The 15,566-nt window shown below is 51.6% G+C and overlaps 1 protein-coding gene across 9 annotated transcripts in view; it reads left to right on the top strand.

The window, feature by feature from the left end:
- RNF157 (ring finger protein 157) overlaps positions 1-15,566 on the top strand; it is a 122,212-nt gene that overhangs the window by 88,548 nt on the left and 18,098 nt on the right. For all 9 annotated transcript variants that reach the window (XM_075903616.2, XM_075903618.2, XM_075903613.2 and 6 more), the window contains 10 exons: positions 113-156; positions 617-664; positions 1,018-1,089; positions 1,951-2,110; positions 4,193-4,305; positions 5,530-5,768; positions 7,575-7,680; positions 10,042-10,153; positions 12,265-12,449; positions 14,927-14,992. In XM_075903616.2, coding sequence (XP_075759731.2) covers positions 113-156; positions 617-664; positions 1,018-1,089; positions 1,951-2,110; positions 4,193-4,305; positions 5,530-5,768; positions 7,575-7,680; positions 10,042-10,153; positions 12,265-12,449; positions 14,927-14,992 — 1,145 coding nt within the window. The remainder of the gene's footprint in view (positions 1-112; positions 157-616; positions 665-1,017; positions 1,090-1,950; positions 2,111-4,192; positions 4,306-5,529; positions 5,769-7,574; positions 7,681-10,041; positions 10,154-12,264; positions 12,450-14,926; positions 14,993-15,566) is intronic.

Here is a 15,566-nt window from a genome sequence, read left to right as displayed (position 1 = left end):
ATGTGGTGCTCCGCGTCCTTCTCCTGCAAAGGGGGCTGGGGCAGTGACCCGGATTCCCAGCTGCAGGGATTCCCTTTTGACCTCTCGGCCCTGCCCCGTTTGTGTCTTGCAGAGCACCTCGGCCATTGCCACGTCCTGCTGGCCACTTTCGAGAAGGTGAGTGAGGCTCCATCAGGGTCACACCCCAAGAAGTCTGGCTGTCCTGTCCGGTGGAGCAGGGGCTTGTGGGAGGGGACAGACAATGGGGTGGCTCAGACAATGGTTATTGAAATACAGTGAGCGTTGCAATCAGAAAGTTTTACAGCCATTAAAGCACAAATTGTCAGCATCGCATCTCCAGATAGACAATGTCAATAGCCTCCAATCAAACGCCAAGAAGTTCTCAAAAAGCCTTTTCTTATTTTGCCTCTGGGAGTATTTCCAGTATTCTCAAAGGCAACATTTTTTCATCAGTTTGCATGTGTGCAGTGAAACTGACATTTAGTGACAACAATCTAACCCTTCGGAGCCTAGCTACAGGCGTCACAATGTGATAGATACACCACAGCTGCCTTCTCTTCTCCCAGCGTCCATGGTTGCTTTGGATTAACTTGGACTACACTTTCCTTGTTTCCAGCATGCAGATGGTAGCTTTTGTGTGAAGCCTCTCAAGCAGAAACAAGTGGTGAGTCTATGTGGGGTTGGGACCGGCTAACGTTGGCCTTGTCCTGGGGGATGAGGGTCACTTGCTCCTTGTCGGTGGACGTGAGCAGGGCTGGCCTGGATGGGAGCTGGAATCCAGGAAGGACTTCAGGCCTGTTAGTATTACTGGTGCAATGAGGCACCCCCTTTGCATAGAGAAGCCTCCTCCCAGCATAGGGCTCTGGGGGCTGGGGAGGGGGGGCCCTGCTCACATGGTGGGGAAACGGGGAGGCTTAGAAAGAGGCAGACCCAAGCACAGTATCTGAAATGCGCTTGTGGGGCAGCACCAGCGTGACTGCGTTGCTCATGTGACTCCCCCGTCTCGGCGGTTTCCAGGTGGATGGAGTCAGCTACCTCCTTCAGGAGATCTACGGGATCGAGAACAAATACAACACGCAGGACTCCAAGGTAAGGGGGTGTCCCCGGGGCGGAGGGCTGCAGAACCTGCGGGTGGGAGGTGCCCTTCTCAGTCGCTGTTCTCTCTGGCGCACACACCTCTCGTACTGATACTCTCTGAAATCCCCGTTTCTCTTCTCTTCCTCTTAACGCAGGGCCTCTTACCGTTCAGGGGAGCCCAGGGTTTATAGAACAGTGCAGGCGGCTTGGGCCCAGCACTGCTATTGCTCCACATTGGTGCCTGGGTTCCCCACTCAGTGTAGCCAGCACCCCTCAGGCCTGGTCAGCAGGGCTAGCTGCAGTCCCAGGCTTCTCCCGTCTTCACAGGCCCCTCCAGGCTCAGCCACCCTGCCCTTGGTCTGGTCCAGTCCTGGGCCCACCCTAATGCCTTTTCCACCCATGAGCACTAGGGTGGGACCTCCAAGCTCAGGATCACTGAGGAGTTGAACCAAGGCCCCTGGCAGTTAAAAGCCCAACTCCTGACCCTTTTTTCCATGGGCCTTCCTGTTAAATCCTTTCTCCACACAGGGCTGCAGGGACCCCACGGGGTGAGGCCTTGCCCTAGCTGCTGTGGAGATGCTGCAGGGCTGATGGGAGCTGCACAGGGATGCTCCAGGCATAGCTCCTCAGGAGCTCTCTGCATGTTTGGGCAGCAAGGGGTTAAAGGCTGCAGGAGAGGGGCAGTTGATCCACCCCTCTGCAGACCTGTGAGCCGCTGATCCCTGCAGCACAGGAGCAGCCAGGACCGCTGCAGGCTCGCATTAGCAACAGCAGCCACTCGATACACAGCCAGGCTGTGCCCACAGAGCCCCGTCCCGCCATGCTCTGGATGCAGCGGCTCCGCGCCCAGCGAGTCGTTCTCTCTCCTGGCAGGTGGCGGAGGATGAGGTGAGCGATAACAGCGCGGAGTGCGTGGTCTGCCTCTCCGACGTGCGGGACACTCTGATTCTACCCTGCCGCCATCTTTGCCTCTGTAACACCTGTGCAGACACCCTGCGCTACCAAGCCAACAACTGCCCCATCTGCAGGCTGCGTAAGCACAGGGCTCCTTTCATCTCCCAGGGTCGTTCCTATGGGGAGGGGGGGGCAAAGGGGCATTGTCCCAAGTTGTTTTATGTGTTAGCTTGGGAAGATCAATCTTGTTCATTCTACACATGGGCTTCAAGCAAGACACAACTCTTAGCTTCACCCAAACTACTCGCGTGGTGATTCTCAGTACAAGACATTGGGATTGGCTGGCACTGGCCTTTTCCCGACCTAGGGAATGAGGGCAGCTGCTTCTAGCTAGTGAATTAGAGCTGCCTGGCCTGGAATAAGGGCTTGAACCTAGGAAGAAGTGGAGTCTATGAGACTCGCTAGTGCACTGACAGACATCTTCATCTGGCTGGGGTTGGAAGTAGCTCCATGCAAAACCCTTTTCTATCATTCTTTCAACAGGGCTCCGAACTGCATTTTAAGCAATTTTGCACCTGCATTGTTCTTTCCTCCCCAAATTTTGTGAAATGAGGTTTTATCATTGATTTAAAAAATACACAAAGTAAACTCTTTTCGGGGGTAAATTCTGGGGTAAAAATCTTTGACCGAAATTTTGAAATTCAGAATTTTTAAAATGTCAGTAGTTCCTGCTTTGAAAATAGGTCTATTCTGAGTGATGGCCATGTCTTTTATTTTTCTCCAGCAAACCCAGCCATATTCGTGAGGTGGAAAAACCTGAAATTTTGCAGGTTTTACACTGCATATGTGAAATTGCAGTACAGTGTAAAACCCTCCAACTCTGAACCTTCAGTTCCATCGTGAGGGTTTTCATAGAATCATAGAATCATAGGACTGGAAGGGTCGAGAGGTCATCGAGTCCAGCCCCCCGCCCTCAAAGCAGGACCAAGCTCCATCTACACCATCCCTGACATGTCTATCTAACCTGTTCTTAAATATCTCCAGAGAGGGAGATTCCACCCTCCCTTGGCAATTTATTCCAATATTTGACCACCCTGACAGTTAGGAATTTTTTCCTAATGTCCAATCTAAACCTCCCCTGCTGCACTTAAGCCCATTACTCCTTGTCCTGTCCTCAGAAACCAAGAGGAACAAATTTTCTCCTTCCTCTTGTGACACCCTTTTAGATATTTGAAAACCGCTATCATGTCCCCCCTTAATCTTCTTTTTTCTAAACAAGCCCAGTTCATGAAGCCTGGCTTCATAGGTCATGTTCTCTAGACCTTTAATCATTCTTGTCGCTCTTCTCTGTACCCTTTCCAATTTCTCCACATCTTTCTTGAAATGTGGCGCCCAGAACTGGACACAGTACTCCAGCTGAGGCCTAACTAGTGCAGAGTAGAGCGGCAGAATGACTTCACGAGTTTTGCTTACAACACACCTGTTGATACAACCTAGAATCATATTTGCTTTTTTTGCAACAGCATCACACTGTTGACTCATATTCAACTTGTGGTCCACTATGACCCCTAGATCCCTTTCTGCCATGCTCCTTCCTAGACAGTCGCTTCCCATCTTGTATGTATGGAACTGATTGTTCCTTCCTAAGTGGAGCACTTTGCATTTCTCTTTATTAAACCTCATCCTGTTTACCTCTGACCATTTCTCTAACTTGCTAAGGTCATTTTGAATTATGTCCCTATCCTCCAAAGAAGTCGCAACCCCACCCAGTTTGGTATCATCTGCAAACTTAATAAGCATACTCTCTATCCCAATATCTACATCATTGATGAAGATATTGAACAGTACGGGTCCCAAAACTGACCCTTGAGGAACTCCACTTGTTATCCCTTTCCAGCAGGATTTAGAACCGTTAACAACAACTCTCTGACTACGGTTATCCAGCCAATTATGCACCCACCTTATCGTGGCCCTATCTAAGTTATATTTGCCTAGTTTATCAATAAGAATATCATGCGAGACCGTATCAAATGCCTTACTAAAGTCTAGGTATATGACATCCACCGCTTCTCCCTTATCCACAAGGCTCGTTATGTGTGGCTTTGACTAGTGTGGAACAGAAGAAATAAAACAGCCTATGAAAACAAGTGGCATTCTTCTGTGAGTTTGGGTTTCCTGCACATTAGATTAGAAATTAACTGTTTTCCCCTCCCCTGTTCAGCATTCCGAGCCTTGCTTCAGATCCGAGCAATGAGGAAAAAACTTGGTCCTCTCTCTCCAGCCAACTTCAGCCCAATCATTGGGTCCCAAACGTCCGATTCTGAGGAGCACTCGGTGAGTGTTGACCATAGCAACCCACCCCTGGGCCCTACCACGTGTAGTCCTGATGCTGCTGTTTCCCCCCCCCCCCCCACATTGGTGCATGGTCATAGTTCCCAGGTTTCTAAACAAAGGGATAACATAGGAAGGAGAATTCATTCCACTTTCAGGCCTGATCTGGTGGTGTGCTGAACTCACATGACATCCAGGGTCAAAGTTCATGGCAGAGCTATGTGTGGTGAGGAATCGGGGGCTGGACAAGTTGGGGGTAGTGGGCTGCCAGAAATGGGAGGGGGCCTGGTTCTGCAATCCTGGAAGGGGCGGGGCCTCAGGCAGAAGAGGCGGGGCTGAGGCAGCCAGCCCTTAGCACTGCCCTCTCCCCCCCCCCCCCCCGCCCGCCCTTAGTGCCACCCAGGGCTCTGACAGTGATTTAAAAAAGGGCCCAGGGATCCATCCACCACTGCTGCCACTAGGGTTGCCAAGTGTCCGGTATTGACCCGGTCAGTACGGTATTTTTGGCTCCTGTCTGGTAAAAAATATTCAGAAAATACCGAACACTTAAAATGTCCGGTATTTTCTGATTTTTTTTCCCAGCCAGGGCGGCAAAAATACCAGACTGTCCAGGTCAATACCAGGCACCTGACAACCCTCTGACACACTCAGCAATCAGGCCCAGCTCCCCTCCCCCACGGCTCTTACCTGGTTCTGCAGGGGAGCTGTCTGGCCCGGAGCAGGGAGGGAGGCAAGTTTTTGCTTAATAACTCTCTGGGGCCTTTTTTTTTGCTCAACAACTTTGGTCTCCCCGCCCCCTTTTTTTTCAACACATTTTTTTCACTTTTTTTGGGAGGGTGTTTGGTATTTTTGGTTAAACCATCTGGCAACCCTACCTGCCACTGTAGTGACAGCTGGGAGCTCCAGGCCCTTTTGAATCACCAGGCTCCAGAGCAGTTGTCTCCCCTCCCCCCCATTGCCAGGCCTAGTTGAGGAGGTGGTAACTTGGCAGAGCTGCCAAGTGGGAGGCGAAGGTAGCGGGAGGCTGAGTGTGGGGAGGACTGCTCAGCCCTGGCTTGCTCTGTGCCTCCCCCAGGCAGCGGTCTCAGCTCTTTGCATTCCTGACTACCGAGTTCCATATCGAAAGGATGCTGCTTTGTTATGCATGGCCCGGCATGGAGGGTGCAGTTGTCAGTGAAATGTGGGCTGTTGAATGCTCATCCCCAGGCCTGTCTCTGCTTCCCGTAGTCTTCTGAGAACATCCCTCCTGGCTACGAGGTGGTGTCTCTGCTGGAAGCTCTCAATGGGCCTCTCACTCCATCCCCGGCCGCCCTTCCGCTGCACGGGCTTGGGGACAGCCGTGGGGCCGGGATGCTGCCGTCGTATGGCAGCGACAGCCACCTGCCTCCCATCAGGACGCTCTCTCCCCTTGACCGCTTGTCGGACTGCAGCAGCCAAGGGCTCAAACTCAAGAAGAGCCTGTCACAGTAAGTTGCTCGCCACCTTTCCCATTGGCATGTTAGCGGCAGCCAACGAGAGAGGGACTCTGCCCTAAGCTTCCTCAGGGAGGCTCCAAACCCAGCCCTTGGCTTCCACACCCCTGCGGGAGAGGGCAGAGCAGGCCCGTGCCTGTAGCCAGGGCAGCCACATGCTTGTGAAGAGCCTGACCCAGCTCCCATTGGGGCCAGTGGGAATCCTTTCATTGACTTCAGCGGTCTCTGCATCAGGCCCAAGCAAGGGCGTCATTTCGGGAGGGTAGGGGGGCAGCAGCCGAGCGCACCAGACTGTGGCTTGCTTTTCATCCCGTTCCCAGATGGCGAGGGAGTGAGGGGAAAGTACTTGCATTCTGTGCATGCCTCTCATGCCTTGCTGGAGAAGGGAGCTCACCAGCCAGCTGAGAGAGGCATGCAGGGACTTTCCCCTCACTCCCTGATAGTCCGGGGAATGGGATGAAAAGCAAGCCACATTCCGGAGCGCAGGGCTGCTGCCCCCACCCTCCTGAAATGGCGCCCTTGGGCCCAAGGTCTCCTATCTGCACTGTATGGTCCTGCCTAGCAGGCCAGGAAGCAACATCCTCTCCCCTAGCCCCACTGGCTGCCCCAGGGACCTGTTGCATCCTGATGCTCCAGCAGACTGTTGGCCTGTGGTAAAAAGGCTGTGGTGGACAGGACCCTCCTTAGGCAGCACAGAATATGCAGCTATGGGCCACGCATGCCTGGGGCTGTTGCTACCAGTAAGCAAGGCACAGGCTTCCTGAGTTCTGGCAGCCAGCCCCATCCCCCAAAGCCCCCAGCCATTGTTCTTCTGCTCCACCTCGCTGAGGCCAGGAGCAGGGCCGTGTCTCTGGGAAGTAGAGACCGGGACAGGGCTGGGGGCTGAGGCTGGGGGAGACATGGGAGTAGAGCTCTGGGCAGCAGCCAGGCATAGCTGCGGGGATGGTGGTAGAGCCCCAGGCAGCAGCTGGAATCCCAGGAGTGGGGCTGGTGGCAAAGTGGCACAGCAGCTGGGACCCTGGGCGTGAGGCTATGGTGGGGACCCCAGGTAGCAGCTGGGAACCTGGCAGAACCCAGGTAGCAGTCAGGAAGCTACATAACATATGGGGGTGCTGCAGTACCCCCCTAGTTCCCATGCCTATGCCTCCTTGCCTTGCTCCTGCCCCAGCAGCCCTGAGCACAGCCCCCACCCCACGGAACGGCCAGTCCACCCCCCATGTGGGGCACCATAAACCATAAGGATGGACCTGGTGGTGGAGACTTGCAGCAGAGGGATTAATGTGGCCAAGCCAAGGAACCTTGGGGGTGGCTAAGGGCTGGGTCCAGTCAGGTGTCAAACACCCTCAGTTCCTATCTGGGCTTAGCTGGAGTAGAGGCAGCACCCCAGTGACTTCAGTGGGACAGCTTTGGATTTATCCCAGTAAAACTGGGGAGAGATTTTTGCTGCAGAAAGCAGAACAGATAAGGGAAGGGTCTGTACAGAGAACCGGGCAAAGGAATAGACTCATGGCTCTAAGAAAAAGACATTTATTTCACTGATCCGAGTAAATACCACTTTTCGCCTTTCCTGTCATAAATGCGCCCCAGAGTGCTAATAGGGGCCTGGGCTACAAAGGGTTAACGCCCCTAGCACGTGGCTGCAGCTGTTATTGTTACACCCGCCTCTGGTTGCCCTGTTTCTGGCCAGTGGAGGCAGATACTTATGGCTCCGGTAGCAATGGCTTTCAGTGGTGTTTACCGCTGTGGGTTCTGCTAGTGAAATCGTAGGTTAATAGAAAACTCCTGTCCCCTCCTTGCTAGGTCAGTGTCCCAGACCTCCTCTGTCCTGCATGAAGAAGAGGAGAAGTCCTGCAGCGAATCAGAAATCAGGATTGCCAGGAGGAAGTCTCCTCGTCAGCAGGAGGAGGTGATTGTGGAACAGGGTTCTGGTTCTGGCCCAACGTGGGCCCAGCCATCTGGAGCGAAGAGACTCCATAGAATTGACACTCTGGGCTTCCCTGTTTGTTTCATTCCTCAGTCGTTCTATATCAAGCAAAGCTCTGTTATATTTTTCTGTCAACCCAGCAAACTCAGCCTGGGATCTGAGAGTCAAGCTGGGCTCTTTCTTTCTCGTGCATGGTTACCAGCAATGAAGATTCTTCAGCCAGGTGCTGTCCTTTGTAAATGACCTCTGTGCAGCCCTGTTGCCCTCAGTGGACTTGCTCACATTTAACTGGGGACACTATATGAAGAGGCTGGGATGCACAGGTGACCTTGGAGTCGGAGTATAGTTAATCCTTCTGGGTATGTCTACACTACCACCCTAGTTCGAACTAGGGTGGTAGTGTAGTAAACCAGAGTTGCAAATGAAGCCCGGGATTTGAATTTCCCGGGCTTCATTTGCATGTTGCTAGGTGCCGCCATTTTTAAATGTCCGCTAGTTCGGACTCCATGCCCCGCGGCTACACGCGGCACAAACTAGGTAGTTCAGACTAGGCTTCCTATTCCGAACTACCTAGTTTGTGCCGCGTGTAGCCGCGGGGCACGGAGTCCGAACTAGCGGACATTTAAAAATGGTGGCGCCCAGCAACATGCAAATGAAGCCCGGGAAATTCAAATCCCGGGTTCATTTGCAACTCCGGTTGACTACATTACCACCCTAGTTCGAACTAGGGTGGTAGTGTAGACATACCCTCTGATACTTGGGAGGCTGGAAAGCATCCTTCTGGCTGCCCACGAGCTGTGTTGGTCCTGCTGGGCTGACAACAGTAAAACATAGCAGAGACTGAGTAGACTGGGCTCTGAATTCCTGCACAGGGCAGATCTGTTAAATAAGAAGATGCTATTTTACAAAGTCATTTTCTGGGTAGAATCATTCATTGGCCTCTTGTTCCAAGCCCCTGTTATCTAATGCTTTGCACATTGACTCAGACCCCTTATGATTCCCATGTGATGTGGGTCCATATTGGCTCCCTTGTATACGTGAGTGACAGGTGAAGTAAGGTCACACAGTGAAAGCCTGGGCTTGGAATATTGCCTGAGAGCACCTGTCTCCCAGCCCTGCTGCCTGGCTGATGGGGGAGGCTGTCTCCACAAGGAGCTTTGTTGGGTGTTGGCTGTCCCTGTCCTGTCCCTCCGGGGGTGGTGGGGGGGGGGACGCGGGGGCTTGAGCCTGCCATCCTGCTCTATCTTCTAGGCCACACCGCCCACCACCTTGCTTGTCCCAGACAAATGCCCTATCCCCTAGGCTATGCCAGAACCCACTGCACTGCCTTACCTTCAGGGCATCCCTTATCCGGCCTTCCTAATGCGGGAGCCAGCTCCATCTCTGGGGCAACTGGTTCTGGGTGCAAGAACAATGTCAGGGTGGATGGGGCTTCAACCCAAAACCTTAGGGTTCCCAGGCCAAGACCCTAATCACTAGGCCACTTGAGAACCCACCCCACTGCTCTACCTTCAGTGCGTCCCTTATCCGGCCTTCCTAAAGGGGCAGCTGGTGCTGTGCTGCCCCTCATATGCATGCTCCAATCCCACTGCTTCCACTGGCCACAGTTCTCCATTATTGATCAGTGGGAGCTGCAGGAGTGGATAAGGTACCTGTCTCCTGAAGCAGAAGCTGAGGGTTTGAGCTCCACCCACCCAACCTAGAGTCACCCTTGGGACATAGGATGGATAAGGGGGGCCTAGAATATAGGGAGATTGGGGAGCTCCTCCAGTGGAGCAGCGGGTAAGGTATCTGCTGCCAGAGGTCAAGGGTTCAAGCCGTACCCCCAGAGAACAGCCACCACCAGCTTGGTGATGGATGGCCCTGACAGCCCTGGAACAAAAGAAGGATAAGGGGGACCCAAAATGCAGGGAGGCTGGGTGGCTCCATTGGTGACCAGTCTGTCATGCATGGCCTAAAAGCTCCAGCTCACTCACTGGTAGGTTCCCACTGTCCAGTGCACTGGAAAAGGCATCCACATCAGTCCATTTCCAACTCAGATTGTGTTGGCTCATGTACAAGGCTTTGGGGAGTCTCATCCACCTGGCATTTGGCTCACCTGTTGGCAGCCACAGCAGCAAAGGCAGAATGAGCACCAAGAGTTATAAACCCTTCTCCCCCAGCAGTGGCCCTTGGAGAACAGGCATGTTGTGAAAACACCTGCTCTATTTACGTTAACCCCCCACAGCTGCCAATTCAGAATCTGCCATGAGCAATACAAGCCTTGAAAATACCAGATATGATCAGTTGCTTCCCCTGCAGGGACCTGTCTTCCTCTTACTCTGGTGTTTGCTCTCCTTCCAGGAATGTGGCGTGACCCCAGAGAGTGAAAACCTCACCTTGTCCTCCTCGGGAGCAATCGATCAGTCGTCATGCACAGGAACCCCTCTCTCCTCCACCATCTCCTCCCCAGAAGGTACGGTAAGAGAAGAGGGACAAGTAGGGTTACAGTGGTCACTGGGTTTCCCCATTGTTGCTGTATTTAGTGCCATAGGAGCAGGTGACACTTTGTGTTTGAAGAAGAGAGGACAAAGATCTTGTCCCAAGATGCTTCCAAAGGTCTGATCCTGCTTGCCTTAGCCCTGTCTGCACTTCATTGGGAGTAATGCATGAACTAGGTGAACAGGGTATGAGCTGGCATGGTAAGATCTTAATGGTCAAACTATATCAGCCGTAGATTAGGGATGTAAGGGAGTAATCAACTAGTTGACTCCCCAATAAGCCAAGGCTTATCCGATAGTTGAGTTGATTACTCACATTCCTCCCCTCTTGCTGCCTCTGATATAGAGGCAGCAAGGCAGGAGGGGGCAGCAGGAGTTGGTGCTGTGGGGAGCTGGCTTAAAAGCCAGTTGTCTCCAGCACAGTCTTTGCAGTGCCACCTGCAGCAGCGCTGGGGGGGAAGGAAGGGGTTGCTGACGCAAAGTAGATGTCCCAACCCACGGACAGGGGTTGCTGTCCTGCTCCTACTGCCTTTTACATTACAGAGCTGCAGTGGGATTTGGTCCCGCACCTGGTGTAAGCCGGGACTAATTGAGTAGTTGATAAAAATTGTATTGACTACTTGATTAATAAATGAACCACATTTTAACATCCCTACTGTAGATTTCACAGGTGTTAAGGCCAGAAAGGGGCCATCGTGATCATCTAGTCTGACCTCCTGCATACAGAAGCAAATAGAATGTTAGGAATCATTAAAAAAGGGATAGAGAGTAAGACAGAGAATATCTTATTGCCTCTATATAAATCCATGGCACACTCACATCTTGAATACTGCTTCTCAGTGTGGTCCCCTTATCTCAAAAAAGATCTCTTGGCATTGGAAAATAGTTCAGAGAAGGGCAACAAAAATGATTAAGTATATGGAACAGCTGCCATATGAGGAGAGATTAATAAGGGTACGTCTAGACTACATGCCTCTGGCGACAGAGGCATGTAGATTAGGCTACCGGACATAGTAAAATGAAGCGGCGATTTAAATAATCGCCGCTTCATTTAAATTTACACGACTGCCGCGCTGAGCCAACAAACAGCTGATCAGCTGTTTGTCGGCTCACCGCGGCAGCCATGTAAATTTAAATGAAGCGGCGATTATTTACATCACCGCTTCATTTTACTATGTCCGGTAGCCTAATCTACATGCCTCTGTTGCCAGAGGCATGTAGTATAGACATACCCTAAGACAGGGACCGCTCAGCTTGGAAGAGAGACAACTAAGGGAGGATATAATAGAGGTTTATAAAATCATGACTAGTGTGGAAAAAGTGAATAAAGAAGAGTTATTTATTCCTTCTCAGAACACAAAGACTAGGGGTCACCAAATGAAATTAATAGGCAGCAGGTTTAAAACAAACAAAAGGAAGTATTTCTTCATTCAACACACAGTCAACCAATGGAACTCCTTGCCAGAGGATGTTGTGGAGGCCAGAACTTTAACAGGGTTCAAAAAGAACTGGATACATTCATGGAGGTTAGGCCCATCGATGGCTATTAACCAGGACGGATAGGAATGGTGTCCCAAACCTGTTTGTCAGAGGATGGGAGTGGGCAATGAGATGGATCACTTGATGAACACTTGTTCTGTTAATTCCCTCTGGGGCATCTATCATTAGCCACTGTTGGAAGACAGGATCCTGGGCTAGATGGACCTTTGGTCTGATCCAGTATGGCCATTCTTATGACACAGGCTAGAGCCTCACCTACTGATTCTTCCATCCAGCCCCAAAGTTGTAGGTCTGGTGTGGGCATTGCATGCAGCAGGAGCTTGTTCCCACTGGAAAGCAGTTTCTTTGCTAGGTGTTTGAAGGGAGGTTACCAATGGGAGTCTCCAGGCCATAGGACATGGAAGCAGGGGTCCAGCTCGTAGGCACCAGTGCCAGGGTCTGGAGAAGGGGAGCAGGGCAAATTGACACCCATAATCGTAGAATCTGCATTGCAAACGGTTTCCCTTGCAGTCAAACCTGCACAGCTGCGGCTGCTCTGCCCTTTCTGATGCTGCCCTGCCTTCTCCATGCTTCCTTTTCTCTCCAGATCCTGGCAGCAGCAGCCTGGCCCAGTCCATCATGTCCATGGCCTCCTCCCAAAGTCAGCACTCCCAGATCAGCACAGACACTGTGTCCTCCATGTCTGGCTCCTACGTCGCTCCGGGCACCGAGGAGGAGGGGGACATGCTCCCATCCCCTGCAGCTGCCAGCGGGATTCCTTCAGAAGGAGAGGTAGGCAGAGTGGACCAACAAGCACTTCATGCATTGGGAGAGAGGCTGATCGCCAGCAAGAAATTCCCCCCTTTGTAACACAGTATGATTGATTATTTGAGGGTAGGGCTGCGTGTATGTGGGTGTGGGGGGAGCCTGTAAACAACCCCCCTGAATATATCTTCATATAAAGCATCCAGCCTTGATCCCTGTTCAATATGGAATACCAGATTAGATGGACCAGCTCGTGGTTCCTTTGTTCACTCTGGTGGAACAATGCCAGAGACTCTCACGTTTGTTTTCACTGCTCTTCTGCTTTCAGATCTGGGGTCCAGTTTTCAAAAGGCCCGAATGACTTACAGCCTTTGTAACTAGTCCATTGAAACTTAGGCCCTTTGAAAGTCAGAGCCACTTAGACCACGAAGTGCCTAAGTCCCTTTTGAAAATGAGATTTAGCCTCCTATGTCACTTGAGCGCATTGAAAAAATTGATCTCAGCTCTTCCAGGCTATTAACCCAACTTTGGGTGTGATTGCCCCTCTAAATGGGACTGCTCCAGCACTCCGGTCACCAGAGAGTTAATGTCTTTGGAACAACATTGCAGTGAATGTTACACCCATTTGTCATTTCAGTTTGCACCAGCTAAGTTCCAGTCTTTTTAAAACCTTTTGCTCTCAAACAATTGAAAGAAAACTTTCTGGCGGAGGAGCCCTGAGCCCTTTCTCCCTTCCTTTCCCTTTGCTCCTCCCCACCTGCACCCTGCTCCTGCCCCAGCCCCCACCAGTAGCCTTTCCCCTGCCCCCTCCCTCCTGGCCAGACACCTACCCCCAGCTTGCTCTTGTACCCTATTTTCCACCCAGATTCTGCACCCCCATCCCTATCCCACTCATTGGCAGCCCCGTCCTGCACACTGGATCCCTCATTTTTGGCCCCACCTCAGAGTGTAGAGGAGCCCACAAATTCCACTAACTCTGGAACCCTGTTGTATCATGCAAGCAAGGTAGTAACAAACTTCAACAGGCCTTTATTTACCAAAAGTGAAACCTCTTTACAAAGCTGCTGCTGCTCCCCTCCGTAGCTCTCACTCAGCCCTGGCTCATCTCCTCCCCCCTCCTTCCTGTTTCCTGTGCTTCCAGATTCCCAACAGCCAGTGCTCCCAGTTCTAATTACAAGCAGCATCTAAAACACCACAAACCCCAGAAGAGTGAATCTGGTCTGAACCTCACTCAGGGGCCAGAGTGAGGTGTCTCAGTTGGGGCCACATCAGTGAGGCTTGGGAGGTTTTGGAGGGGTTGTATTTTTGCATCTTATTTGTGTAGTCCTGGACTGATTTTTTTGTGGGTCAGTGACACCTGACCCAAAACAGGTTCCCTACCCCTCTCATAAATAAAGACAACGCTGAAACGTTGTGTGTTTGACATAATATTTTTTTTTAAATGAAACCTGGCTAACAAACTCCCAATTGGGGCCAAGCCCCCATCTGGCCACAGCATCATAACACTCCTGCATCCACCGCAGACCGCAACCCTGAGTCCTTCATACACCAGAACCCCTTGTCCTGAGCCCCTCACATCCCCAAACTCCTGCACTCCCACAACACCAGTCTTCTGCCCCAACACTCCTGCACCACCCACACACTGCAAATCTGTGTCCTGAGCCCATCATACTCCCAGCCTCCCTGCCCTGAACCCCTCTTACACCCAACCTAAACTCCTGCAACCCCAACCTCCACAAGCCTGCAGCTTGCTCAGCACCCTAACCTTCCATCTGACCCCAACACTCCCCAGCCTAGAGCTCCCTCCCTGAGCCAGTAGCCCCTTCTCCACTTCCTCCGGCATCCAAATTCTCTCCCAGAGCTTGCATCTCTCACCCCTTCCCACATCCAAATCCCTCATTCCCACCCCAGAGCCCGCACCTCCTGTCTCAGCCCAGTGAGAGTGAGTAAGGGCTGGGGACACCAAGTGATGGAGAGGAGGGGAACAGAGAGGGTGGGGTCTCAAGGAAGGGGTGGGGTCTTAGGGAAGGGATGGGGTAGATCTTGGCTTGCCCTGACATTTAAAAAGTGATCTTGGGTGTAAAAAGTTTGGAGATCACTGCTCTAGGTGCCACTGTCCTATAGAAAACTTCTACTCTTTGGTTGCCAGGGGGTTGTCTTAAACAGCAACTTGATGAAATTATTGTCAGAATTACAATTTTGAAGCTGTAAGTAAAACTCAGAAACATTATTTGGTTCAGGACCATGGATTGGAAGCTTTTTTGAAAAACATTTTTTTTCTTTTTTACTCTCTGTTGTACAGCACTAAATAGAGAGAATAAATCGGCTAATAAGCCTTGCTCAGCCTGCGCCTTTCTGGAAGAAGGCCCATCTCGCTGGGGGGCTATTATTCCAGCTCCATTGGGGCAGCCCTGGTGATGGAGAATGCTAGCGGCAAACTGCATTGATTCACAGCCACGCAGCGCGAGTAGAATCGTCTGACTTCTCTTGTCCCTGTTTTGCAGTCAACCCCTGTGGAATCTCCGGATACGAATTTTGTCAGTATCCCTGCAGAGGAGCAAGATGCGGAGGTAAAAACCCACGTTCATAGGAAGGAACTCGTCAGCAGCCTTTCCTGGTGATCAATGAGCTGTGTAATATACTGAGTTCACATGTGTGATCGCACTGGCTGCTAGCAGCTGGTCCCAGTGCAGTGCTTAACTGGTGCTAGGCCTCACCAGTGCTCATACCTGGCACCTCTGGTTATTCCACGTCCATTATGAATGAAAAACTATTGTTTGAGCCCCAGCAACTCTTTCGTTACAAATTAAGCACTGCCACAGTGAGGGTGAGACCTTGTGAGTTGCATGAAGGAGCTATTCTGTAGCTCAAGATTTAGAGGCATGCGCTTTTGGTTGAAAGTCCTGGTAGAATCATAGAATCATAGAACTCTAGAACTGGAAGGGACCTCGAGAGGTCATCGAGTCCAGTCCCCTGCCCTCATGGCAGGACCCAGTACTGTCCAGACCATCCCTGTGTGAATAAGGGAGCATTAGTACGGTTAGTTGGCAACACAGAATTAAAAAAAAAATCACTTCAGGTCAAACCAAAAATGAAATTTTTGGCACATTGAAGAGTTTTTTAAAAAATCTGTCTCTGGTCCAA

This window comes from Pelodiscus sinensis, chromosome 20 (assembly GCF_052426305.1).
Source record: "Pelodiscus sinensis isolate ZL-2025 chromosome 20, ASM5242630v1, whole genome shotgun sequence".
NCBI classification, from domain to species: domain Eukaryota; kingdom Metazoa; phylum Chordata; order Testudines; family Trionychidae; genus Pelodiscus; species Pelodiscus sinensis.
Note: the sequence above shows the minus strand (reverse complement) of the source record. Positions and strands in the feature narration are given on the sequence as shown.